The sequence below is a fragment of the Heloderma suspectum genome, chromosome 12 (genome assembly GCF_057233095.1).
Source record: "Heloderma suspectum isolate Gila_16-S chromosome 12, 16-S_ref, whole genome shotgun sequence".
NCBI lineage: Eukaryota > Metazoa > Chordata > Lepidosauria > Squamata > Helodermatidae > Heloderma > Heloderma suspectum.
This window is the reverse complement of record NC_139469.1, coordinates 25,346,979-25,373,235: the sequence shown is the minus strand read 5'-3', so window position 1 is coordinate 25,373,235 and position 26,257 is coordinate 25,346,979. Positions and strand designations below refer to the sequence as shown.

General features: G+C 50.7%; 1 protein-coding gene across 3 annotated transcripts in view; it reads left to right on the top strand.

Moving 5' to 3' along the window:
• RHOT2 (ras homolog family member T2) overlaps window positions 1-26,257 on the top strand; it is a 48,813-nt gene that overhangs the window by 5,769 nt on the left and 16,787 nt on the right. For 2 of the 3 annotated variants that reach the window (XM_084818830.1, XM_084818832.1), the window contains exons 2-15: window positions 3,835-3,893; window positions 7,490-7,571; window positions 11,114-11,157; window positions 14,301-14,354; window positions 14,797-14,849; window positions 16,542-16,650; window positions 17,034-17,135; window positions 18,426-18,524; window positions 21,053-21,161; window positions 22,113-22,233; window positions 22,734-22,818; window positions 24,247-24,392; window positions 24,501-24,601; window positions 24,903-25,033. In XM_084818830.1, the coding sequence (XP_084674956.1) occupies window positions 3,835-3,893; window positions 7,490-7,571; window positions 11,114-11,157; window positions 14,301-14,354; window positions 14,797-14,849; window positions 16,542-16,650; window positions 17,034-17,135; window positions 18,426-18,524; window positions 21,053-21,161; window positions 22,113-22,233; window positions 22,734-22,818; window positions 24,247-24,392; window positions 24,501-24,601; window positions 24,903-25,033 (1,295 nt within the window). The remainder of the gene's footprint in view (window positions 1-3,834; window positions 3,894-7,489; window positions 7,572-11,113; window positions 11,158-14,300; window positions 14,355-14,796; window positions 14,850-16,541; window positions 16,651-17,033; window positions 17,136-18,425; window positions 18,525-21,052; window positions 21,162-22,112; window positions 22,234-22,733; window positions 22,819-24,246; window positions 24,393-24,500; window positions 24,602-24,902; window positions 25,034-26,257) is intronic. The other variant, XM_084818831.1, reaches the window with a different exon arrangement.

Here is a 26,257-nt window from a genome sequence, read left to right as displayed (position 1 = left end):
ATGCCGAAGACATTTTTGGTACAAAGAAATACTCAGAACACTGACCCTTGAGAGGTGCTGCTAGTCAGAATTTTGCTAGATGAGCCAATGCTGTGGCTTGGTCTAAGGCAGGGGTGTTGAACCTCTTTCAGCCCAAGAGCCAGATGCAATTTCAGAGAAACTCTCTGGCGCTCCATTTCAGAGGTGGGTGGGGCTGAAGGCAAAAGGGATGGGGCCAAAAATACCAGCATAGTTTAGCTGAAAGCCCTTACTCCCAGGGACCCTGGAGTCCCACTGCCCATCAGAAGCAGCAGCAGCACTGATCTAGCTGGACAGTAAGTCTGATCTGGTAGAAAGCAGTTCCTTCCTATGAAACATCATGGAGGAGAAATATATCAGTGGCTACTAGTCCTGATTGCTATGTGCTACTTCCAGTATCAGAGACAGTATGCCTACATACACCAGTTGCTGGGGAACATGGGTGGGAGGGTGCTGTTGTGCTCATGTCCTGCTTGTGGGTTTCCCATGGGCATCTGGTTGGCCGCTGTGTGAACAGAGTGCTGGACTAGATGGACCCTCGGTCTGATCCAGCACAGCTGCTCTTAGGTTCATGTTTGATCTAAACGTGGACACCAACTTTTGAAGAGGTCTGGCTTGCCCTTGTAAACAGGGTTGAGCTTGCCTTTCTCACAAGCTGGCACAGTCCATTAGAGAGGCATGCTTGGCTCTGGGAAACCTGATAAGTCCAGAGAAGATTGTGACAATATCTTTCCATGAAGCACTAATTGCACACCCTGTCCATACGGTTCAGATAGTGCGTGCATGTGCGTGACTGTCGGCATATGCCACCTGCATGTTCATGGCCTTGCTTTCTTCCATCCTTCCTTGCCATTCCCCCTTAGTATTTTTGCAGTTGACATTTTATTTGTGGGGGTGTGGGGAGAGAATGGCCCTTGGGCATTGGGACAGAGCCACTTTGCCATGTATGCTCAGCTTCTTTCTTACTTGCACACAGTTGTCTCCAAATGTTTCCTCCAGAGAGCCATTGTGGAGACATGTTTGCCTCCAGGAAATTCTCTCTCGCCCACCAGTATTTATGTAATCAGAAGGGGAGCAAACGGACAGATCTCTTTCTCCAAATTTAGTGGGGATAGTTGGTGTGTCCCCCACCCCATGCTGCCCCTCCCAATTCTGGGGATGTTGCTGTTCCATCTGCCTGAACTCTGTACTTGGGATAATAAAAAGAGAACTGAGAGAGAGTCTCTCCCACAAAGGTATGTTTGCAGTTGCACTGCACAACACATGGAACTTGGTACCTAGAACAGAATTCCAGGTTTCATTTGGGGTGGGGGTAAAACATGTTGTTTAAAATTAGGATCCGAGCTTTCATGCTTCTTTAGACACTGGGTGCATAACATTTTTTACAACATCAGTGGTTGCTTTTAAACAACCTTGTGCTACTCACAAACACAAGCGAAAGGTGTCTTTCCCTTTTCTTTTAATAAAACCAGTTTGCATCATTCCATCCAACTGAGGTAAGGTGTGGAGAAGGAGCAGGAGCTCCAGTTGAGATAGATGAGCTGGATGATCTCACACTCACCTCCTTTCTTTAAGTTAATCGTATCTCAGAAAGCAGCATTAGGAGCTGCTAGGAGTAGGAGCGAAAGGCTAAAACAAACTGCAATCTTCCTACCATGTGGGCTGCAGACAAACTTTTCAAAAACTTCCTGACTGTTAGAGCGATATGACAATGGAACCCATTACCCAGGGAGGTGGTGGGCTGTCCCACACTGGAGGCATTCAAGATGAGGCTGGACAGCCATCTGTCCGGGCTGCTCTGACTTGGATCCCTGCATTGAGCAGGGGGTTGGACTAGATGGTCTTATAGGACCCTTCCAGCCCTACTATTTTATGATTCTATGAAGTATTAATAACTTTTTCTCCTAAAAAACAAACACAGCTGAGTGCCTCCTCTTTGCTGAGAGCAATTCCTATTCCCAATTTTGGCCCAAGGTGCTGTGTATTATTATCAGAGTTCCTCTAATGATGCATGTGTGTGTATGATGCGGCATATTGGGGGCTTTGGATTTAGACCTCAAACGGGAAGCTTTAAGCTATGGCCTTTTTATTGACTGTGGATTCATTTGGGGACAATCACATGGAGGGGGCAGGCATGATATTTTCCCCCAAGTATACCTTCACTTATATCCCATTGGTGTTATCACTTGGCTCTTCTAACAGAGTTCTTGAGGTCTTTCATCCATTTTAATCTTCAGCATGTGGTCGATGCAGACCTTGTAAATGAGTTCATGAAAATTGCCTGCTAGCGTGCTTGCCCAGGCCATGAGGCCTGTGTTAGGGCAAAATCCTATGCGGGTTTAGAGAGAAAAAATCCTAAAACTCCCAGCATTCCCCAGCCAGCATGGCTGGCTGAGGAACGCTCGGAATTGTTGGACTTTTTCCTGTGTAAACATGCATAAGATTGAACCTTTGGTAATTTTAAAAAAGAACACCTAACCGTTCCTATTGCTAGGTGGTTGGTGTGCTCTATCTCTTTCCCCCTTTTCCTCTCCCTCTCAGCTAGCACAAAGCTTTCTTTGCCCTCCACCTCCCTGCTCCTTTTGTCTCATGTCTTTTCTTTCTTTTTTTCAATTGCGAGCCTATGGGCAGGAACTTTTATTTTTCTGTGCCCAGCGCCTGGTGCAGATTAGGCGTTTTCATACATAGCAAAGAATGCTGATGAATTGATGACATGTTGCCTATAACGGGTGTAGAACCTCAAGCCCGGGGGCCAAATCCGGCCTGCCTGGAGTCCAAATCAGGACCACTGAAGTTCCCCAGATGCCCATATCCCTTTTCCCTGGCGCCATCCCCTTTCCACCGAACATTTGGTGAACAGGTCAACAATGTGTGGCCCTCCAGAAGTTTTGGCATACGACTCCCAGAATTCCTTACAGTTGGCTATGCCAGCTAGGGCTGCTGGGAGTTGTAGGCCAAAACATCTGGAAGGCCACCAGTTGCCCACCCCAACTTGGTGGTTTCCCGGTTCTGTGCAGTTCTCCCCCCACCCCAATTCTAAAAGGTCGAAATGCTTCTCCTAAGGCTTGCTTACTGGCAGTAACAACTTCAAGCTGAACTATGCTGGTGTTTTTGTATTTTGGCCATTCCTCTTTTGCCTTTGGCCCCACCCACCACTGGAATCCTGCCCCCCCCCCAAGCTTCTCTGAAATGGAATTCAGCCCTCAGTATGAAAGAAGTTCAACACTCCTGGCCTATAAGAAAGAGAGAACCAAGTCTCTCCCAAGCTTGCGCCATAAACAAACACATTTCCTTATTTCTCTCATTTGCAAATCCTGCTTTCCCCACTCAATGTGGCACAGAATGCGCATCCAGTCCACAGTTCAGTGGCTGGATTCATCTTTTGGAGTGAGCGGGGATGTGTTTTTCCATCTGGGACCCCTCGCTATTGAATGCAACTGGAGCAAGACCAGGGACTGTGTGGCTGGGAATTATGGGAGTTGCAGTCCCAACACATATGGAATGCCCCAGGGCGGGGAAGGTGGATATATGTATGAACTTGCAGAGGTCCAGTGCAGTAGAGTGGAGAGATGGTTGAATTCAGGCCAAAGAGTCCTGAGTTCAAATCCCTACACAGCCATGAAGCTCATTGGATAGCCTTGGGCAAGGGCTCTCCTCTCTCTCTCTCTCTCTCTCTCTCTCAGCCTACCCTACCATGCAGGGCTGTTGTGAGGATAAAATTGCATAACTGCCATGTTACTTGCTACTGCACTACACTGGCTTTTCTTAACTTGACAGAGTCCCTGTAATGATCTTCATTTTTTTCTTCTCTCGTAGCCCAGGTGGGGAAAACATCCCTGATCATGGCCCTGGTGGGTGAGGAGTTCCCTGAAGAGGTGAGTGGAAGGTGGCTCTCTTTCCTGTTGGCGTGTTAAAATCATAGAATCACTAGCAATCTGTAGCCAAAGATGTATTGATTGATTGATTATTCGACTTCTATACTGCTTGATATCTCAAAATCTCTAAGCAGTTTACATCCAAAATACATTCAAAATAATATAAAAACCTATATAAAAACAATCTAAAATAGTAAATACATTAAAAATCTCACAACAAAAACAATGGTAAAACAGAGCATCGTCAAAGACCTGGTTTGTATATAACGACAATCCAGAGTACGGGTTGAGTATGGATTGTTGTTTGTTGAATCATGGGTTGTCATTATATGTGATCCTTGCACTGTGGTTTAACTGTAGGTTTCTAACCATGAACAAACCAGAGTTTACAACCCAACAACAAACCATGGGTTCTCTTCCTGGGTTGTTTGTAATTAACAACCTATAGTTAAAACATAATGCAAGGTTGGCACATAATGAAAAACCATGATTGAATGACAACCCACAATCCATCAACAACCCATACTCAACCCATACTCCGGGTTATTATGTGCAAACCAGGTCAGAGTTGATTACAAGTCAGGGAAAGATTTGACAGATAATTTCAAATCAGGGTCTGAATTCCCCCACCTGCACCTGGGCTATCTTGATGTCCATGGCCCATGGGCCACAAACCTGCTTTGCCAAACCACTCCCTGCCTGCCAAACAGCTCCCAATCTATCCTGCTCTTAAGATCCTGTGTAAGGTTTTCTCCAGCCCCCTTTTCTCCTAGGACTTCCTGACTGTATCTCCCCACAACTGTACCTCCTTTTCCTCTTCCAGTTTCCTCCTCCAGATTTCTTCTTTGATGAAGTTCTTGACCTTCCACACAGCCCTCCTCCTACCTCTAGTCCTGGAATCTGCAGATTCAAACACTCAGGGTCCAGGCAGGCTCTTCAGGGCCACTGAGCAATTGCTGAGAGTTCTCAAAGTGGCAGTGGGGTGGGGGTGGGGACAGAGAGCAGCCACCTGGGCAAAGGTGTCCGGCCCAGGCAGCCCCCTTCCAGCTGGGCAAAGGTGTCCCGCCCAGGCAGCCCCCTTCCAGCTGGGCAAAGGTGTCCGGCCCAGGCAGCCCCCTTCCAGCTGGGCAAAGGTGTCCCGCCCAGGCAGCCCCCTTCCAGCTGGGCAAAGGTGTCCCGCCCAGGCAGCCCCCTTCCAGCTGGGCAAAGGTGTCCCGCCCAGGCAGCCCCCTTCCAGCTGGGCAAAGGTGTCCCGCCCAGGCAGCCCCCTTCCAGCTGGGCAAAGGTGTCCCGCCCAGGCAGCCCCCTTCCACCTGGGCAAAGGTGTCCGGCCCAGGCAGCCCCCTTCCACCTGGGCAAAGGTGTCCCGCCCAGGCAGCCCCCTTCCAGCTGGGCAAAGGTGTCCCGCCCAGGCAGCCCCCTTCCAGCTGGGCAAAGGTGTCCCGCCCAGGCAGCCCCCTTCCAGCTGGGCAAAGGTGTCCCGCCCAGGCAGCCCCCTTCCAGCTGGGCAAAGGTGTCCCGCCCAGGCAGCCCCCTTCCAGCTGGGCAAAGGTGTCCCGCCCAGGCAGCCCCCTTCCAGCTGGGCAAAGGTGTCCCGCCCAGGCAGCCCCCTTCCAGCTGGGCAAAGGTGTCCCGCCCAGGCAGCCCCCTTCCAGCTGGGCAAAGGTGTCCCGCCCAGGCAGCCCCCTTCCACCTGGGCAAAGGTGTCCGGCCCAGGCAGCCCCCTTCCACCTGGGCAAAGGTGTCCCGCCCAGGCAGCCCCCTTCCAGCTGGGCAAAGGTGTCCCGCCCAGGCAGCCCCCTTCCAGCTGGGCAAAGGTGTCCCGCCCAGGCAGCCCCCTTCCACCTGGGCAAAGGTGTCCCGCCCAGGCAGCCCCCTTCCACCTGGGCAAAGGTGTCCAGCCCAGGCAGCCCCCTTCCAGCTGGGCAAAGGTGTCCCGCCCAGGCAGCCCCCTTCCAGCTGGGCAAAGGTGTCCCGCCCAGGCAGCCCCCTTCCAGCTGGGCAAAGGTGTCCCGCCCAGGCAGCCCCCTTCCAGCTGGGCATGCACAGGCCTCTGGCAGTTGCTATTAAGCATGACCATTCAGTGAAACGTCCATGGGCAGAGGAAGGACATATCTCTGAACATGAAGTGCTGGGGACCATTAGAAGATGGCCAGCCCCTCCCATTGCCCTGCATCTGAGGTTCCCGGGGGCATCAAGCTGGCCAGGCAGACTTTGGGCCTATTCCAGCGAGGCTGCTCTTACATTCCAGCCTGCTTCGGCTGCTGCCTCCCTGGCCTTTGCAGTGCTGCGCCTGTGGCCAGGCGGATTACTGTGGAGCACACGCGTGTGTGCCTGTATCTATGCAACACCTCTAGCGTTGGCGCCTTGAGGCTGTCCAGCCTTCCTGCCATTTTTTCTGAGCCTCAGCAGCCAGCCTACACACCCCACTCCTTCCCGAGATGCTTAATTCACTCCCGTGGCTGTATCTCCCCTCTGCCTGCCCGCCTGCCCCTCGTTCCAGAGCTGGAGTCTCCCTGATCTGCGACAAGCAGATGGTGTTGCTGCCTGTCCCCCGTTTTGAGCCTTGTGCTGCCAGCACAAGAGGTCTCCTAATCAGGTGCCAGGATAATTCTAAATGCCTTTCCTGCTTCAGGTCCAGGCAAGCAGCTTAGTGTTTTCTCTCCCCCCACCCTGGGTCTTGCTGGGTCAGTGGGTCAGGTCAGGGTTTACCAAGACTTAAGGGGCTGCAGAAGTACTTGAGAGGAGATCTGCTGGCCAGAAGGAGAGCAGTCAGATGCCGTTTCTTAGGACTGGGGCAGGGGGAGGGCTGTGTGTATTTCATGCTTTTGCTGTTGCCCTGGGCAAGCGTAAAATTAACTTTCCGTACACACGTCCGAGGGGGTTTCTAACTCTGAACTTCAGGTAGCCGGGGCATCCCTTGATTAGAACTGGAGACATGCTTACACTCCCTACCAGTACCCAGCACAATCAGCGTTACCAGGCAGCAGCCATTCCATCAGGCCGCAGCAGAGGGGAAGCAGGGCTGTGCTGCTGACAGACCAGCTCTTCCTCTCCCTGATCTGTTCACATTTCAGCTCGTCGTCCGAAGAGCCTCTATGTAATTTGCGTAGTTGGTGCCTAGTGTGTTGGTTCTTTTTCCTCCTCCCACCCCGTTCGCTTTTCCTTTTGTGTAATGTCATTCAGATCGTAAGCCTGCCGGCAGGGACTATTTTATTGCATTGGATTTATGTAAGCCACTGTGGGAGCCTTTTTGGCTGAAGAACAGGATAAACATGCTTTCAATACGTCAATGGGAATGCATTCTCCTTACAACTGCAGGATAACCCAGTTGTTATTACCTCCTACTGTTCCCCCTTCCTCTTTGCAAAGTCAACCAGTGGTCAAGCTGGTGCATTCTGGGCAATGGCAACTCTTCCAGGGTTCCCTCTGGACTGGTCTGCTATAGCATGGGTTGGGTTTCTCCTCTTGGTTGCATTCTGCTGCAAGTAGCCGCTTCTCCCATGCCTTCTCCATTTGGGGTGCGCTTCCCCCTCCACACGCACACACGCTTGTTGCCTTGTTGCGCAAATGACCATCTCCCTTTGTTCCCCCAGGTGCCTCCTCGTGCGGAAGAGATCACAATCCCAGCAGATGTCACCCCCGAGAAAGTTCCCACCCACATTGTGGACTACTCAGGTAGGCAGCCCAGGTTGCCTCTTGGCTTTCTTCTTTTGCCTAAGCAGCATTTTTATCAATGTGTTTCCAAGCATAGCCTGCAGGCAGTACGTGGGCTCGCTTTTGCCGAACCCATCTACACATCACTCGGCACGAGGTGGTCGACTTTTGAATTGTACCACTTTGGGCTGCAAGGGTGTATGTACGTATGCTGGGGGTGTCAATTTGTAATGCTCCCACACATTAAAAAACAGCAACAATTCCTTGCATGTAGTAAACTTGTGCATGAGAGAAGGAGGTTTAGCATGGCATCTCTGTTGTGCTAGTTTACCGCATGCAGGGAGCTTTTAACATGGGAGCACGTTTTTTAAAAAAATTCACACGCCTCGCATGGAATCTGAAGAGGGGGTGGCCCAGAATTCTGCTAACTTGGTCTGCCATCTTAATCTGCAAATTGTAGGGTGGGGAACTTCTTTCAGCCCATGGGCTGAATTCATTTTCGGAGAAGCTCTCAGGGCCCGTTTTCCAGTGATGCCTGGGGTTGATGGCAAAAGGGGAGGGCCAAAAATACAAAAGAATCCCAGCATGCTGAAGGTTAAAGCTTTTGCTGCCAGCATCTAAGCCTTAGGAGAGACATTTCAAGCTTGGGGCGAGGGGAAGCAGCACAAAAGCCGGGAAACAGTTGGAGGTTGGGGAAGAGGCTTTTTGGGGGGATCCCAGAGGGACCCCGGAAGGGCTAGATATGACCCCCTGTGGTTCGCCACCCATGTATAGATAAACTCTTGACACCTGTGAAACAGTCATAGATTTATAGAGTTGGAAGAGATCCGTTGAAGCATAAGGTCATTTGGGAGTTGCTGTAGCTTAGGACAGTTACATTGCATTCATTTATTTTTCACTTTTATATCCTGCCCTTCCTCCAAGGAGCTCAGGGTGGTGTACATTGAGGCTTCCCCATTTTTATCCTCAGAGTAGCCCTGTGAGGTACGTTAGGCAGAGAGGTGGTGACTGGCCCAAAACTTTATGGCTGGGTGGGGATTTGAACCCAGGTCTCCTGGAACCAGGTCCAGCACTACCCACTGAACCACACTGGCTCTCAAGAACCCAAGATAGGAACTGAGAGGTCCCCAGTTAATTTCCAAGGCAGCCATGATGATGGACAATTTTAGGCAAACTGCTCACGGTCTCTCTGCCTCACCATCCATCCATCCTGCTCCCAAAACAAGGATGATAATACTAGCCTCCATTATGGGCAGGGTGATGTGGATTCTGTCCTCCCAAACTGTAAGCAGAGAAGTTGGTACGGGACACAGAATTCAGCAATCTGGGAAGCTCTGTTTTGATTTAAAACAGAACAAGTTTTTAGCCCTTCAGGCTGCAAAGAAAGGGTTTAAAGTTACGGGCAGATCTCAAGCCAGAGGGTCAAACTCCTTACCTCAGCCAGAACTCAGTAGGTTTCCCAGGGGTCAAACTCCTTACCTCAGACTACAACTCCTTAACCCTCCCCAAAACAAGGAGAGGCAAGATAATGGATGTAAAATCAGCAGATGCCCATTTCTTTAATTTACACATGTTCTGCCAGCAGAATTCAGCTCTTCTGGGCCCTGAATGAAAGTTAAGTTGGTGCAGAATTGTGTGTGTGCATTTAATCCCATGCTCTTGCTTGGATAGCAGTGCTGCCGCTGCCTGGATGTCCTTGTTCTGTTGGCTGCTGGCAGAGGCTGGACTGTTTTTCCTTTGCTTCTGCAGTCCCAGGACGCCTGGCAGTCTCAGCAGAGTGTTCTTTCGAGCAGGGAGCAGGGAAATGAGCTCCTGCAGCTGCCGGTAGAGGAGCCTGGCTGGTCTCACTCTTGCCATGATGACCTTCCTGGCAGGGAAGGGAGCCACCCCCCCACCCCCATGACCCTTAGTCCTCTGTCCTGGGTCAGAGGCCAGACTGTCTTTCCCCTTACCCAGGGGTCCCCAGTGCAGCACCCGTGGGGACCACAGCACCCCCAGGACCTCCAGTGGCGCCCACGAAGCTCTCCTCTCCCTGCTGCCTTCACAAAAATTGTTTGAAGAAAAATTGTGGGAACTGTTAGGGCAGTCGTCTTTCTCTCCCTGTCCAGCCTGTAGCCTTGCTCTTCCTCTCCCTTCTGCATTGCTGTTTCCTCCTCCCTCCCAGCCTATAGCCTCGCTATTCCCCCCTCCTCCATAGCTTGCTGTTCCCCCCTCCTAACTTCTAGCCTTTTTCTTTCCCCCTACCCCATTGCCCTGCTATTTCCCCCTCCCTCCTAGCCTCACTGTTTCTCTCCCCTGCCCCTCTAGCTCAGTTCTGGCTAGCCAGGCCCCCACGGCAGCCATTATGTGACTAGCCACATCCTCTTTTGGAGCCATTTTGTGGTGATGCCCACAGCAGTGTCTCAAATGCCTAAATGTGCCCATGGGTCCAAAAAAGTTGGGGACCCCTGCCCTTGCCTCTCCAATCCCAAGGCAACCTCATGTCTGCGGTTCTATATGATCCTATATATTTTCCTGCTTTATAGGGTGGCTGTCCTAAGGTAATGCATCTGAAGCGTGTTGCACATTTGAATGTATTTTAGAAGTTCAAATGATTATGTATTATTATTAATAATAATAATACTAATTATTATTAATAACAATAATAATTATTAATAACAATAATAATTATTATTAATTATTATTAATAATAACCATAATTAATAACCCTTGCCATGAAGTAGGAGGACATCCTATACCAGGGGTGGGAAACATAAGGTGTGGGGGCCAAATCTGGCCTTCCTGGGCTCCCAATTCTGCCCTCTGGGCTTCCCCAGATGGCCACGCGCCCTCCTCTAGCTCCATCCCCTTCCCCGACCACCAATAATTTTGTGGTTTCCTGGCTTTGGTGCAGTTTCCCCCCCATTCTAAAAGGTTGAAATACCTCTCCTAAGGCATTGCCTCTTTTGGCCCCTTTTGCCTTTGGTCCCATCTCCTTTTCCTTCAGCCCCACCCATTATTGGAATGCATCTCTTCCCCCCACCTGTAAGAGTTTCTCTGAAATTAAATTTGGCCCTCAGGTTGAAATTTGGCCCTGTTCCTGCACATTAAGCATCCCTGACAGATAATTTACCCAATCTTGCCTTGAAGATCTCTGCAGTTTCTCAGTACCCAAGCAACTTATTCCATTGGCAAACTGCTCTTGCATTTGGGCAACGCTTGCTGAAACCTTAAATCTACCTCGTATAGTTTGAAAAACCTGGCTGCTTGTTCTAAACCACAAGGAGATGGGTTTGGGGAGGGGAGCAGATGTCTTTGTTTTCAGAGCAACCTCAGCATCATTCCCATTTCTAACCAGGGAGCTGAGGCCGTCAAAGAGCAGCCTTCTTCCAAGCAACCACAAAAGTTCTGCCATGGAGCCTAGACTTGCACCCAGGTTTCCTCCGCCCTGGGGCTGGATCATGTGAGCCTTGGGTGCTCTGCCCTTCCTCCTAAGCAATATTCCAGCTTACGTCCTGAACATTCTCACAGGGTGCGTTTGGGAGCAGGCTACCGAAATGCATAAGGTTTTCTTTTCCTTTCAGAATCAGAGCAGACGGACGAGGAGCTCCAGGAGGAGATTGCCAAGGTGAACACGGAAAGCATTCTGGGGGTGGGGGACTTAGAGAAGCTCCCCCCCCCCCTTTTCTGAATTTTGCTCTTAAAGCTTAGCTGGAGCAGCAGACCACTCTCTTTGTTAACTCTGCAGAAATCCCAGATAGGGCATCTTGGGGATTAACATTATCAGTTTTGTTAAGGGTTTGCTTAATCCTTTGCTTGCTGGTAAGCAGCTGTATGTGATTTAATCCAGTGGGGTAAATCAGACTCTGGGGGAGCCGGGGGCGGGGGGGGAGAGGCTGTTTATCTGGTGGGCAGACACTGCGCTTCTATATGCGGGCTGGGGGAAAGGACCCACAGAGGCCCAGTGGGCCCTGAACATGCGCTTCCTTTGCACAGAGGCCGGGAGCCTGCTGCCAGCAGCCAAACCAAGGGCCAGGCCTTCCTCTCCTGCCCTGGGTGTGATCTTGGTCAGTGCCTGACAAACGTCTTGGCACCTGGGACACGTTTCTTTCTGGACTGAAACTAGAGGCATGCTTCACTCTGTACTTCAGGAGTCTAGATTTTCTCCCATCGGCCCCCGAGCGATGTGCAGCCTCCTTATAGCTGCAGGGTTGACCAGTCCATGTTGCCTCCCAGTGTGTTGCCCTCCCCCTTGGCTCAGTCAGTCTGGACTCCAGGTTGGGGGCTGTGCTACCTGGGTGGGGGTGACGTTTCCAGGATTCCCCAGTGCCTCTTGACTGTGGCATGGACCGCCAGGGCACCCTGCTGCATCTTCCGTCTCTCCCTTGGGACAATGTGCCTGCATGGGGAAGTCATGGGCCTTTCAGTGATACATGGTTGTGGTGAGGGATCAGTGCTGCATACAGTCAGGGCCAGAAATATTGGAACAAGGATAACTGTTTTGGCAGTTGGCCTCTATGCACCGCCACATTGAAGTTGAAAGGAAACACACCCAGATGGGAGCAAAGTCAGGACTTTCAGCTGTAATTCAAGGGGGTTGACAAAAGTGGGGCACTAACCATTCAGGAAGGACAGCCAGTGGCATGCACACACCCCCTTCGTTGGTGGCTCATAAGTAATGGAACAAACCAACATCATTTCAGACTTAAGGATCGCCTTCAATACCTGGATGAAAATCCTTTGCAGTCAATGACTGTCTGAAGTCTGGAACCCATGGGCATGACCAAATGCTGAGTTTCCTCCCTCGAGATGCTTTGCCAGGCCTTTAGTGCAGCTGCCTTCAGCTGCTGCTTGTTTGTGGGTCTTTCTGCCTTCAGTCTTGTCTTCAGTAAGTGAAAATCATGTTATATTGAGTTGAGATCAGGTGACTGACTTGGCCATTGAGGAACATCCCACTGGTTTGCCTTGAGAAACTCTTGGGTAGCTTTTGCTGTATGTTTTGGGTCATTAGCCATCTGCAATATGAAGTGGCGTCCTATCAAGTTTGGCAGTATTTGACTGAATCTGAGCAGAAAGTATAGCCCTATACACTTCAGAATTCATCCTGCTTCTTTTATCAGCAGTCAGGTCATCAAGAAACACCAGTGACCCGGTTCCATTGGCAGCCATACATGCCCATGCCATAACACTGCCTCCACCATGTTTGACAGATGATGTGGTACGCTTTGGATCATGCGCTGTTCATTTCCTTCTCCATACTTTTCTCTTCCCATCATTCTGGTACAAGTTAATCTTGGTTTCATCAGTCCAAAGAATCTTATTCCAGAACTGGGCAGGCTTTGCTGGCAAAGGCTAATCTGGCCTTTCTGTTCTTGAGCGTTACCAGTGGTTTGCACCTTGTTGTGAAGCCTCTGTATTTACATTCATAAAGCTGTCTCCTGACCGTAGATGTTGACCATGACATGCCTACCTCTGCAAGAACATTCTTGACCTGGCTAGATGTGAAAGGGTTCCTCTTCACCATGAGCAGAATTCTGCGGTCATCCACTTTAGTTGTCTTCTGTGGTCTTCCAGGCCTTTTGCTGTTGCTGAGCTCGCCAGTTAATTCCTTCCTTTTCAGGATGTTCCAAACATTGGCCACTCCCACTGTTTTTGCTATCTCTGATGGGTTTATGTTGTTTCCTCAGCCTAATGATGGCCTCCTTCACTCGCATGGACACCTCTTTGGACCTCATGTTGGGAGTTCCAGTGAACAGCTACCAAATGCAAATGTAACACTCAAAACCAGCTCCAGGCCTTTTATCTGCTTGATTGGTCATGGGGTACCCAGGAAACAGGCCACACCGGGCCATGCAGCTGCTTGTCAGCCATTCATTCCATTACTTATGAGCCACCAATGAAGGGTGTGTGTGTATGCCACCGGCTGTACTTCCTGAATGGTTAGTGCCCCCCTTTTGCCAAACCCCTTGAATTACAGCTGGAAGTCCTGACTTTGCTCCCATCTGGGTGTGTTTCCTTTCAGCTTCAATGTGGTGGTGTACAGAGGCCAACTGCCAAAACAGTTATCCTTGTTCCAATATTTCTGGCCCTGACTGTATGACCTCTCCCTTCCAAGGAGCATGGAGCGGTGAATGTATCTGAGACAGCGGCTTGGGTTTTTAGGACACACTTCTCCACCTCCCCTGAGAGCACACTAGTTTGTCCTTGAATGCCGTTTGGGAACATAAGAATGTAAGGAGAGTCCTGCTGGATCCAGCCAAGAGGCCGAGTCCCACATTCTGTTCACACGGTGGCTGCCCACAGGGGACCCACAAGCAGGACACGGGTGCAACAGCACCCTCCAACCCATGTTCCCCAGCAGCTGTCATACCTAGGAAGACTGCCTCTGATCCTGGAGGTGGCATGGAGCCATCAGGACCAGGAGCCATTGAAGTGTTGGTCCAGGGCCCCGAGAGCTCTGTGCAGGGCTACGTGCAGGACCAAGCAGGTGAGGCTTGCTGCTGGTTTTAATTTCCCACCATGCTCCTGCAGCGATGCTACGCCTGGAGGACTGTGGACTTAACATGGCAGCTAAACCCAGCCGGACAGCACTACTCAGCGCGCCGGGCTGCAGCGTTGCTCTGTTCAAAACAGGGACCCAGGCCCACTGCCCAAGGATTCCCCACCCCCTTCTCTATCTGCCCCCCACCCCCAAAGATCAGGAGGGGGAGCTCTGGAGTGGCATTTTCCATGTGTCCCTGAGAGCCCTTGTACCCCTTTGCTCCCTTGCAGGCCAACGTGGTGTGCATGGTGTACGATGTCACGGAGGAGGCCACCATCGACAAGGTAAAGGCAGGTTTGGCCTTCGTGTGTTCTGCCCCTCTTCCTCCCTCCCCCCCCCCAGACATGTTGAGCCTCGTACTGTGCTGCAGCCAGTGCTCTCCTGCTAATGACCCCCATGGACAGTGGTCTGCGGGGTGGGAAGACACTGCAGCTGAGAAACCCGCACTGGCTCTCTTCCGTTGATCTTCAGGCCCCTGTTTCAGGTGCAGCTCCTGTTTGCCAGCGCCCACAGTAGCCTGGCTTGCATGGATCATCCATGCTTGGGGGGCGGAGGAGGCTGGCACCTTGGGGGAGGGGGCAGGGTTGGACAGTGTAGCCTTTGGGTGCCTTTCAGGCTGCCAGTGCTCCAGGAGCCTGTCACACATGGGCTGCTCACACTGTTTTTGTGTTTGGCGGAGGGTTCTCTGGCCCGCTTAATCACTTTTCCTTTTGTTCCGTTGTTCAGATTCGCACGAAATGGATTCCAATGGTGAACGGTGGAGCCGAGAAGTGTTCCAGGTATCCTAACGTCCAACAGGACGGGACGCTGTGTTTTCCCCATCTCTTGGTCCCCGTTGCTCCCTGTTGGCAGGGGATTCATTGCCTCTGTGTTTAAAGGGCGTAGGATTCTATGCAGGAAGCAGGCTGAGCTCCTGTTCCCACAAAAGCGGCAGACGTGGTGGTGAAGCTGTTCCTAGGCAAGGCACTTCAGAAGAGGGTTAGCAGTGACAAATGCATCCTTCCCCATGGACGTAACACTTCCCAGCCCCATCGGACCAGTGGGTGTGTCGAGCCCAGTATTCCTCACTGCTGCCTTCCCCAACCTGGCGCCCGCCCAATGTGTTGGACTCCCAACTTTTATCATCCCTCACTAGCATGGCCCATGCTGGATGAGGATGATGGGAGTTGTAGTGCTTCTGGGGCATTCAGCAGTTCCCCAAGGCCTGAGAAAGAGGTCTTCCCCAGCCCTTCTACTTTTAACTGGAGTTGCCAGGGATTGAACCTGGGACCTTGTGGATGCAGAGCATCTGCTTTACCAGTGAGCCACGGCCTCTTCCCAGGCCACGTGCTAACTTTGTCCATGCAAGTGCAGACCTAAGAATGGTTGGGGCTGCCTGCATGGATACAAAACCGCTCAGAGAGCTTTGGCTATTGGGCGATATAGAAATGTAATGAATAAATAAAATAAGAAATGAAACCTATTCTGTGACGCTGCCTGTATAATTGATTGATAAGGAAAGGTAGAGTCCATAGTACATTTATCTGTGGCAAAGCACCTTCTTGGCACACATAATATCCCAGATTCAGTCTAGGAATGGACAAATCTGTGTATTTTGGTTTCTCATGTTTCCCATCTTAAGTTCGTTCTGCCCCATTTCCATATCAGTTTGCAGATTTTTTTTAAAAGTCAGAGCAAAACTTTTTCTTTTGTGTATGCTTTTTATGCTCCTTTCTCCTAATAGAGGCATTTTGGTACACAGTTTTGTCTGATGTATGCATTTTTTGCAAGGAGTTTTCCTGAATATATTGCATTTTTGGATGTCATTTTCACAAATAGATGCATTTTTTATGTGCTTTCTTCTGATATACACATTCTGCATTGCAGAATCTGGAGAAGTGCAAGTAACTGCCTTTCTGTTACGCATATTAGTTTGGGAGGCACAAATTGGGTCAGCCTGCCAGTCAGCATCAAAATGCTGCTTTTCCTCTTCAAAACCCTTCCCTCTTTTCTAGGAGGAATTAAAATGCAAACTGAACAAAGTTCCCCCTCATCCCTAATACTGTCCCTATCATCTCCAGTTAAAGCATTTCATAGGGTGAAAATTCACTGCACAGACAAAACTAGGATATCTGGGAGAAGGCTTGGCTGACAGACTGTTGTCCCTGCATGCTAGCTTTCTGCGTGCAGAGAGCTTTTGTTAAAATGGAGGAGCTGTCAATCATGCAAACTCCCCCACCTTCCCCCGCAGTTTGATTGTCCAGTTCAATCCAGGGACAATTGTACCACTCCATCTACTGTTGATGTGACACAAAGCAAATTTAATGACAGCAAATTTTTAAAGTGCAGATCTTCTGAATTTTCGGATCCCACCCCATCCCTTTTCTGGTTGGAGAATTTGGGTTGCGTTGGCACACACGGGCCATAATTGCAGCCTGCCAGCCAGCATCTGTGTGCCAGTTTTCCCCTTCAGAGCCGTCCTTCTTTTCCAGGATCCCCATTATCCTTGTGGGAAACAAGTCTGACTTGCAGGATGGAAGCTCCATGGAAGCCATTTTGCCCGTCATGAATCAATTCTCAGAGATCGAGACCTGTGTGGAGGTAGGAAACTACTTGGGAGGTGGTGGGTGGGGGAGGCTTCTGTAATCCACGGCAGCCTTCCCCAACCTGGTGCCCTGCAGATGTGTTGGACTACAACTCCCATCACCCATATCCAGCTGTGACTAAGAGGGAATGCATAGACAATGGTCCTTCTCTGCTGACATTAAATCAGAATTCTCTCTCAGGATGGGAGCTAAATAGAACGTTTCCCCTTCTTGGATTACTTCTAGCCTTTAGTCCACGGGCCTTTCTCCATGGGCTGCCTGAAAATGAAGTTTGGAGCATTTCCTTGCAATATGTGCTGTCTTTATTGGCCAAACGTTCCTTGCCTGGTCTCTGAGTCAGCTTCTCTCTCTCCCCCACCCCACCTCTGTCTGCACCAGTGTTCTGCAAAGAACCTGAAGAACATCTCTGAGCTATTCTACTACGCCCAGAAGGCTGTCCTGCACCCAACGGCCCCTCTGTATGACCCAGAGGAGAAACAGGTAGGATGCCATATCTTAGAACTGTGACTAGAAGGTCTCTGCCCCTGGCGAGACCCACAATGTCAGCCCTAAGAAACCATCTTCCAGGGTTCTTCACACTTTGGGAAGGACTTCCTGATGGTGCAAGCTGTTCAACCGTGGAGCAAACTGCCTAAGAAGGTGGTGGACACTCCTTCGGTAGAGAAATTGAAACAGAGGTGGGAGGGCCGCCTGTCAGGGATGGCATAGTGCTGGGTTTTCTGTGTCAGCAGAGTTAGATGAGATGTCCTTTGAGGTCCCTTTCTACTGCACGATTCTATATCTCATGGGAAGACATTCCTTCATGCCCAGGAAAGTTCCCATGCCGCCTAGCACTAGCTATGATTACTGCTGCATCTCTGAGGCCGTGGCATTTTACCATCCAAAGCTGCTGTTGCTTCTGAAAAGGTCGCAGCGGCCCCCTTGTCTTGCTGCTGTAGCTGCTGCTCAGGCTCTTGCTTGAGCCGCTAGCTGCTTTTTCCTTGCCTTCCCAGAGCCTTTTCTCACGTTGTGTGTATGGCAGCCTTCCCCAAGCTCGGGCCTCCAGATGTCTCAGACTACAACTACCAGCATCCCCCAGCTATCATGGTTGGCCAGGGGATGCTGGGAGTTGTAGCCCAACACGTCCAGGTGACACCAGGCTGGGGAAGGCTTGGGGTATGGGCATTTCTAACAAAGCAGCCACTGTTAGAAATGGCTATAGACACAGAGGATAAGGCTATCAATAGCTACTAGTCATGGTGGATAAGGCTATTAACGGCTAGTAGTCCTGTTGCCTATAGGCTTCCTCCAAGATCAGAGGCAGTCTGCCTATGTGCACCAGTAGCTGGGGAACATGGGCGGGAGGATGCTGTTGCACTCATGTCCTGCTTGTGGGTTTCCTGTGGGCAGCTGGTTGGCCGCTGTGTGAGCAGAATGCTGGACTAGATGGACCCTTGGTCTGATCTAACAGGGCTCTTCTTCTGTTCTTAAAGTTCCCAGTGCCAGTAACTCAGCTTTAGGGGAGGCATTTCAACTGATTAGAGTGCAGAAAACACTGCACAAAAGCTGGGAACCCACCCGGCAGGAGGTGGGGGCATCTGGGGGACCCCCGGAGTGCCAGATTTGCCCTCCTGGCCTAACATTCCCTGTCCTAGATTGCCTGGGCAGCAGCTTTAGTGTCCTCTCTGTGCCTGTGATGGGGCATTCTGGGAAACGAAGGGGTGGAGGCTGCTTCACATGGCCTGCTTATATAAATCATGCCTTCCTGATTCTGCCTCTGCCTCCCCCCAGCTAAGACCAGCATGCGCACGAGCGCTCACTCGGATCTTCAATATGTCTGACCAGGATAACAACCAGATCCTAAGCGACGATGAACTGAACTATTTCCAGGTACATTGCTGTGTGACACACTTTCAGTAGAGGGAAGACAGGCTGGATACCTGTGTTGTACCCTCAGGATCTATCTTTGTGTCTCTGAATCTGGTGGCCCATTTAAACAAGTGAGCTCCTAGCCCTCATGCTTGGAGTGAAGCTAGAAAATGCGCACACAGTGCCTGCTTATAGACTGAGAAGCAAGAAGGCTTTTGAATGAGGTGGTTGGGACCCAGTTACAACAACCTCATGGACCTCAGCGCATCATCAGTTCTCTCATCAGCAAGAACTCTCACTTAATGATCATTTTAATTCATACAGTTTTTATCTCGCCTCTCCCACACTCCAGGCAACTTATCAGTAGATAAGCTCTAGTGACAAATTCCACTTCGCATGTACGTGTTCAAACCTCTTCATATGTATTATCCCAGCAGTCCGGTAACGTAGCTTGGTGTTATTACTCCATACTGCAGATAGAGAGGCCGCTCGTGTCATAAGCTGGGAGATTTCCCCCTGAACCACAAACGTGCTAGGTGGTATGACATGAGCCACTTCATTTAAAGTATCTTTCCCAGGAAAGAAAAAGAAGCAGATGCACTCCTTTCCAGAGATGCACTCCTTTCCGAATACACAGCTGGAAATATGTGTTAAGGAATCATCCGGTTCCATCTACTGTCTCATGGTTCAAGTCCATCAGTATGGACTTTGGTTTGATCCACAAAGTGCTAACCAGCTGCCAGAGGCTTCCATGAGGGCAGACATTTCCGCAGCACCCTCAAGATGATCTATTTCTGGACTCCATCATGAGTTGGAAGGTTCTTCCTACTGTTCACACCGAATCCCATATGGCTACTGCTCTAATCAATTGTTCCCCCACCTTTTCTGCAGCCAGAGCTGTGACTTACGCTGTGGTTCTATAGTAGCACAAAAAAATGGCAGGATGTGGTTTGGGGCCACAATTCAACTTCCTGAGAATCTCAGCTTTCTTTCCCTTTCCTTAAACTAAGCAAGTTTCTAGTCCATATGGGTGTGAATATATGCTTTTAAAATGTGTGGGAAATGCCTGCTGAAATCTCGCAGCTAGCTGAATAAGATTTCTGTGTGTGTTTGTGTTTCTAGTGCCCTATGTTTCTTATTTTCCCTCCCCACGACCAGCAGAGTTAGAATAACTTATGCAAAGAAAGCATGATCTTCGTGATGAGATCTCATAACTGAGCTCCTTAATTTGTGTTAATACCAGGTACACACAGTCCTGTTCAGAGTGGATATAGAAAGCAGCTGAACTTTGTCCTCTTAAATGCAATGCTTCAAGGATTTCAGAGGTGGGCAACTTGTGGCTCTCCAGATGTTTTGGCCTACAATTCCCATCATCCCTCACCATTGGCTATGCTGACCGGGACTGATAGGAGTTGTAGGCCAAAACAACTGGAGGGCCACAAGTTGCCCATCCCTGGAGTATTTGAAAGCTTGCTATCAAGTCTTCTGCAAGCACAACAAACCCAGCTCTTTCCCACATTTTTCTTCATATTCTCCAGACCTCTGTGTGTTGTCGCTGCTGTCCTGTGGATGATTTTTCTTTCCAAAAGCAAAACCTTTTAAAAATCATTTTACTTAATTGCCAACTAACCACATCCTCTTATTTCTCCAGATCGTTTATACACTTTTGCCTATTTTAACTAAATATGCTGCTGCTTCCGATTGGTGAAATGACACTTTTCGTCATATCCTGCCAATGAAAATGCAAGGTTGTTGCCTGTGTGCCCAGCTGTTTCCCAAAATCTTAAACAAATCTTGCGCTCCCAGGCTGTTTCTCTGGGCATGGATGGATTTGGCTGTGTTTTCGATTCTCATCTGCTCTTGCTTCCTTGATTCTCAAAGGAGATTTGCCCTGCCAGCATGGGCTTGTAACAAAACCTATTTTACTTTTGCTCTTCCCTATTAATTAACGACAGAAAGATTTGCGGCCTTTGAAGGCTTGAAAAACTTAACAAAATGAGCACCCCGGTAAGAGGGGAAAAAATCACCTGTTCTGTGTTGGAGGGTCATGTTCAGAACAATATGTATTTGACAGTTTAAGAAGAAAAGCACCCTCCAGTGTGGTGTAGTGGTGAGAGTGTTGGACTGGGGCTCAGGAGATCTGGGTTCTAGGCCCTGAAGCTGACAGGATGACTTTGGGCTAGTCACTGACTCCCCTTGCAGGGTTGTTGTGAGGATAAAATGCAGAGGAGGAGGATCATGTAAGCCTCCTTGGAGGAAAGGTGGGATATAAATGTAGCAAATATATACATGTAGTTGAAGGTTACTGAAATGTGTTGCTTTCAGTGAAGATGCTGGATCCATTAGGTCTGGAGGCTTGGCTAACAGCCAGAATTGTCCAGCATTCTTTGCTTCTGCTGGACCTCCAAGAACCTCATTGTCTCCCAGATAGCCTTCTGATTGGCTGAGAACCCAATCTAAACCATTTCAGGCTAGCTCAGCCCCAGTCCTGGATATTTTGTCAGCTGTCACCTTTTTTCTGATTGGGCCCCGTTTCTCTCGGGAGGTAGAAGTCCTGCTTCGGAAATCCTTTGGCTCCCCAGGCACTGGAAGATGTGAAAATGGTGGTCTGGAAGAACACAACCGACGGTGTCCAAGACAACGGCCTGACGCTCAATGGTAACTGCAGCTGAGAGCTCTGTGTCCAGCCTTGGGGATGATCTTGGAATCCTCTTTGGTGGACAAGGAAGTGGGATGACAGCAGAACAAAGCTGTGCAGGTCGCCCAGGGCCGTGCTTTGAAGCCATGGCTGTTCAGCCAGTTTGGAGCGTAGGCCGTGCCGCCAAGGGCCAAGGTGGTGTTCCTTTGAAACAGACTGCATGCTGCAACTTCTGAAGTCTTCCCACTAGAACAGGTTTTCAGTTGAATAGACATTGCTCTTTTCTGGTGCCACTCTCAATGTTTGCTTGATTCTGGTTTAATAACCTGGGGAACAATTTAGTGGGTGCTCTGGGAGAACTAAAGCAGAAGAGGGGAAAGCAAAGGGAGCTCTTTTACTGCTACACTTAGGAATAAGATGAAGAAATGAGAAGCAGAGAAGGGGCCTTGGATAAAGTATTTGCTCATAGAGTTTGGGATTAAGCCACTGCAGCCATCCAGAACCTTCCATGCACAGTGCCTCCTAGCTGGTACTCAAGCTGCAGAAATGGCGCCCATGCCCCGGTTATAACCCATTGTTACAGAGTGAGGGCCTCCCAATGCAACCAGTGGGTGTATGCTAACCATAGGAGAAGTACTTGGAAAAGTTAGGTGTGGTGTTGTCCTACTGTAGCTCATGGCAAGTCAGACATGTGCATACACCATCGCCTGCATGGTTTGGCTTTAAGCACGCACAGCGAAGTGGTACAATGACGCTTCCTGATCCGTCCCTGATCCGTCCCAAAAGCTGAATCCTACAGGAGTGACACGCACATGACTGACTCACCATGGGCTGGGAGGCCAGCACAGACACTCTTTTCCCATGGCTTCTATGCACGCAGGCCCAAGAATGGTCCGTTTCAGGCAGCTCTGCTGCAGCTGCCCATTACTGGGCTATGCGCTTGGATCTGACCCTCCTTTCTCTTCTTCCAGGGTTCCTTTTCCTCAATACACTCTTCATCCAGAGAGGGCGCCATGAGACCACATGGACCATCCTGCGTCGCTTCGGCTATGACGATGCGCTGGAGCTGACAGATGACTATCTCTGCCCACCGTGTGTAGATCATTGCGCTCTTGGATTTTGCAGGGAGCGGGGAGAGTGGGGACTGTTGATGTGGGAAGGCATGCTTTTGAACCCTAGCGAACTGTTCCTCATAGCCTTTCCTCTCTATTCACTTTGGTTTGGGGGAGTTGGTAACTGAAAAAGAACTAAGGAACAATCTGCTTAGAGCACCCTTTCCCAACCCGGCAGCCTCCAGGTGTGTTGGACTACAAGCCCCACCATCCCCAGACATCAGCCTACTGGTTGTGCTGGCTGGAGATAATGGGAATTGTAGTCCAGCACATCTGTTGGGGGAGGCTAGCCTACAATGTCTTCTCATAGTGCCATTCCCAGGTTCTGGAGCATTTTCATACACCTGATTTTCCCATATTTTGGGAAGATCCCAGCCAAGTCTTGCCCAGAGCAACTGTTTTCACCTGCTCAGGTAGTTCGGTTTGCAGGAGCCTCTCCGGAGAATCTGCCTCGACTTGTGCCTCTCTCCTTCCTTTCAGGATCCGGGTGCCCCTGGACTGCTCCACGGAGCTCAGTCACTTCGGCTGCCAGTTCCTGCAGAAGATGTTTGAGAAGCATGACAAGGTGAGCTGCATAGATGCACGAGCGCTGACGTGTTGGCCCCGTGAAACTCTGCCTCCCCCAGTGGCTGCATCGGCTCTCCTCTCCATAAGCCGTTCCTTGTGCCAAGTCACTCCCTTTGTGCACATTCCTGAACTGACTTTGTGACACCTGAACTGACTTGTTGGCCGATCCAGAGTTGAGTGCAAAAGAACTGCCCTGCTGAATCAGACCGGGGTCCATCTAGTTCTGTTCTCAGTAATATCCAGTGAGATGCCTCCAAGAAGCCCACAAGCAGGATGTGGAGGCAGTGGCCCTCCCCTAGTGCTTGTTGCATCAATAGAAGGACAGTTCTTAAATCACGGGAAGCAACAGTTCCACTCTACTTTGTGCTGATCAGACCTCGCCTTGGATACTGTGTCCGATTCTGGATGCCACACTTTTAAGAAGGATTCCAATTCAAGTGAGTTCAGAGAAAGGCAGCAGAGATGATCAGGGGACTAGAAACTGAAGTCCTACGAGCAACAGTTGAAGGGACTGGGCACGTTTAGCCTTGAGAAGACTGAGAGAGGATAGGATAGCACTTTTCAAGCACCTAAAGGGTTGTCACACAGAAGAGGGCCGCAACCTGTTCTCCATCCAGGACTGCAGGACGTGAAGTAACGGGCTTGCATTACAGGAAGGCAGATTTCGGTTGAGCATTGGGAAAGACATCGTAATGGTCAGAGCAGTCAGACAATGGACAGTTTGACAAGGCCAGGACAAAAGAAGTGGGTGTTTTTAAACAGCATTCACATCCAGAGGACCGGCTGATCTTCCCTTGCCGAGACGGGGCCACATTCCGTCAGCCCTTGGTCTTCTGGCCAGAGACTAGGGCCACATTGTCCCCCTCCACCCCACTTCAGCCTTCTTGGTGGGAGGGGAAGCAGGCCGCTGCTGCGCGTTCTTTGGCTAGCGGCTGGTCTGGGCTTCCCCTTGATGGCGTTCTTCCTGGAAGGGAAGGGGTGCAACCTCCCTTGGTCCCCACGACAGCAGCAGCCCGTGTCCTTCCCCTTTCTGCCACGGTCACAGAGCAGCTGACAGCCGGAGCTTTCTTCTTCTTGGCAGGAGACAGAGGAGCGCAAGAGTCCTCCGGCTGATGCCTGAGGCCAAATTATCCTCCCCACGCGCACACGTTCCCCAGCTCCTCTGGCTGAACAGCAGCCGACAATTAAAGCAGGTGCTCCTCAGAAGGGAGGGAAGGAAGTGACCTCCATGCAGCTCTTGATCCGATGGCCGGGGCCTGGCGCACGCTCCCTTTGTTGGAGGTGTTTCTGTGAACTTGTGACGTTCAGGTTAAACCACTCCCTGGGGGGAGCTCTGGTTTTGGGTAGCAACGGGGTGGTTTTGTGCGGTGCTCTGTCTCCGGAGCGCCACCTCTCAGGTGCCCGTTTCTTCTCCCACTGTCTGTAGGACCATGACGGAGCCCTCTCCCCCGCCGAGCTGCAGAGCTTCTTTAGCGTGTTCCCCAACATGCCCTGGGGACCCGAGCTCTACAACACGGTATGCACCACTGATAAAGGCCTGCTTTCCCTGCATGGATTCCTCTGCCAGTGGACGTAAGCGTAAGCCCCCCTCTGCCTTCCCTCTCTGAATACCAGTTCGGTTCATGCTCTGCAGACTCTCCCTGCAATGGGTGGCCTTCTCTGTGCTTGCCTTTTCTCTAGGCTGGTGGCCTATCAGGACATCCATCGCTGCCTGGAGCACCTGGGCTACCTGGGTTATCCCATCTTCTCCGAGCAGGACTCTCAGATTCACGCCATCACAGGTGGGTCGTCCCTTGGTCCGTTCCCGTAGAATTGAGCCTTGCTGGTCCCGGCACCCATGCTGCTGCCACTCTTGGCTGTGAAGAGCTGCCGAGTGTCCACTTTCATGCTGAACACAGAACGGGTCTGGGAAATTATGGATCTGTCCCCTGCTTTGGGTACCAAAGGGCACCAACCAAATGGTGCCTGCCTCCTGTTCTGCAGAGATAACACTGGCCCCCACAGCAGGAAGGAAAGGCATTCACCATAAGCAACGTTTCCCCTCGCTTCTCCCTCCCACCCACCTTTTTTTTTCTGCTCCAGTTACACGGGAAAAAAGGATTGACCTGGAGAAGGGCCAGACACATCGGAGTGTTTTCCTGTGTAACGTGATTGGATCCCGGGGCGCTGGCAAGTCTGCCTTCCTGCAGGCCTTCCTTGGGAAGAACCTGGCTGTGAGTGTGCAGGGCTCTCTTTTCGGCCTCCATCAGCCAGGGAGGAAAATGGTTTTTGAGTCTCTCCCATCATGCGGCGACAGTTGAAAGGGGGGCAGAACCATTGCCGGGATCTCTGGAGTGAGAGGCGTTAAACTCGACGAAAGCCCTGTGTTCATTTTTACTTTCAGAGCTGGCTTTAACTCGCGTGGGTTCCGCAAGGTCATAGATCAACCACCCCCGGCCTGGGGCCCTCCAGATGTGTTGGCCGTGCTGGCTGGGTGCGATGGGCGTTGCGGTGCCGCGCACCTGGACGGCACCAACTTGGGGAAGGCAGTCCTTAGAGCATAGACTCGTAGAATAGTAGGGCTGGAAGGGGCCTGCAAGACCGTCGAGTCCAACCCCAAGGTGTTGGGTCTGCACTTCTGCCACGGACTTGCCACGAGGCCTTGGGCAAGTCACCTTCTCCCAGCCTCTGGCATTACACTCATTCTCCAACCTACCTCGCAAAGGATGAGCCAGATTAAGATGCAAAGCACGGTCAGAGCGGTGCTGTGTTCCGCCCTAGATATTCCCATTTTACCAACAGAGAGCTGAGGCTGAGCTGGAATAGGAATCCACAGTCAAACTATGACTAGGATTCCTTGTTTCGTAGTACTGTCTCTTCCTTTCTCGTGCCCTGTACATCTGCTTCTTCAGCCTACGTCTCCTCTGCGTACGCCCCCCCCCCCCAGACCCTAACGTGCTTTCTTCTCTGTGGCCAGTAATAACAACAACAACTTATCATTTAGGTAGCACTTTTAAAGCATTCAAAGCACTTCATGGTCCTAACCTTATTTCAGTAATCCTTACAACAAGCCTGTAAGGTTGGCCAGTGTTACCATCTCCATGTTGCAGATGGCAGACGGAGGCTGAGAGAGGGTGGCTGGCCCAAGGCAGTCTTGTATTTTAACTACTCAGCTGGAAGCCATAGACCAGGGGTGTGGAACCTCAGGCCCTGGAGCCAAATCCAGCCCTCTGGGATTCTGCAGAACGCCCTGCCCCCTTTCCCCCAACCACTGATCATGTGGTGGTTTCCTGGCTCTTGTGCAGTTTTTCCCCCATTCTAAAAGGTCGAAATGCCTATCCTGAGGCTGAGTTCCTGGCAGGAAGAGCTTTAAGCTGAAATATGCTGGTTTGACCCTGCCCCTTTTGCCTTTGGCTCCGCCCACCCCTGGAATGTGACCCCCAAAAGCTTCTCCGAAA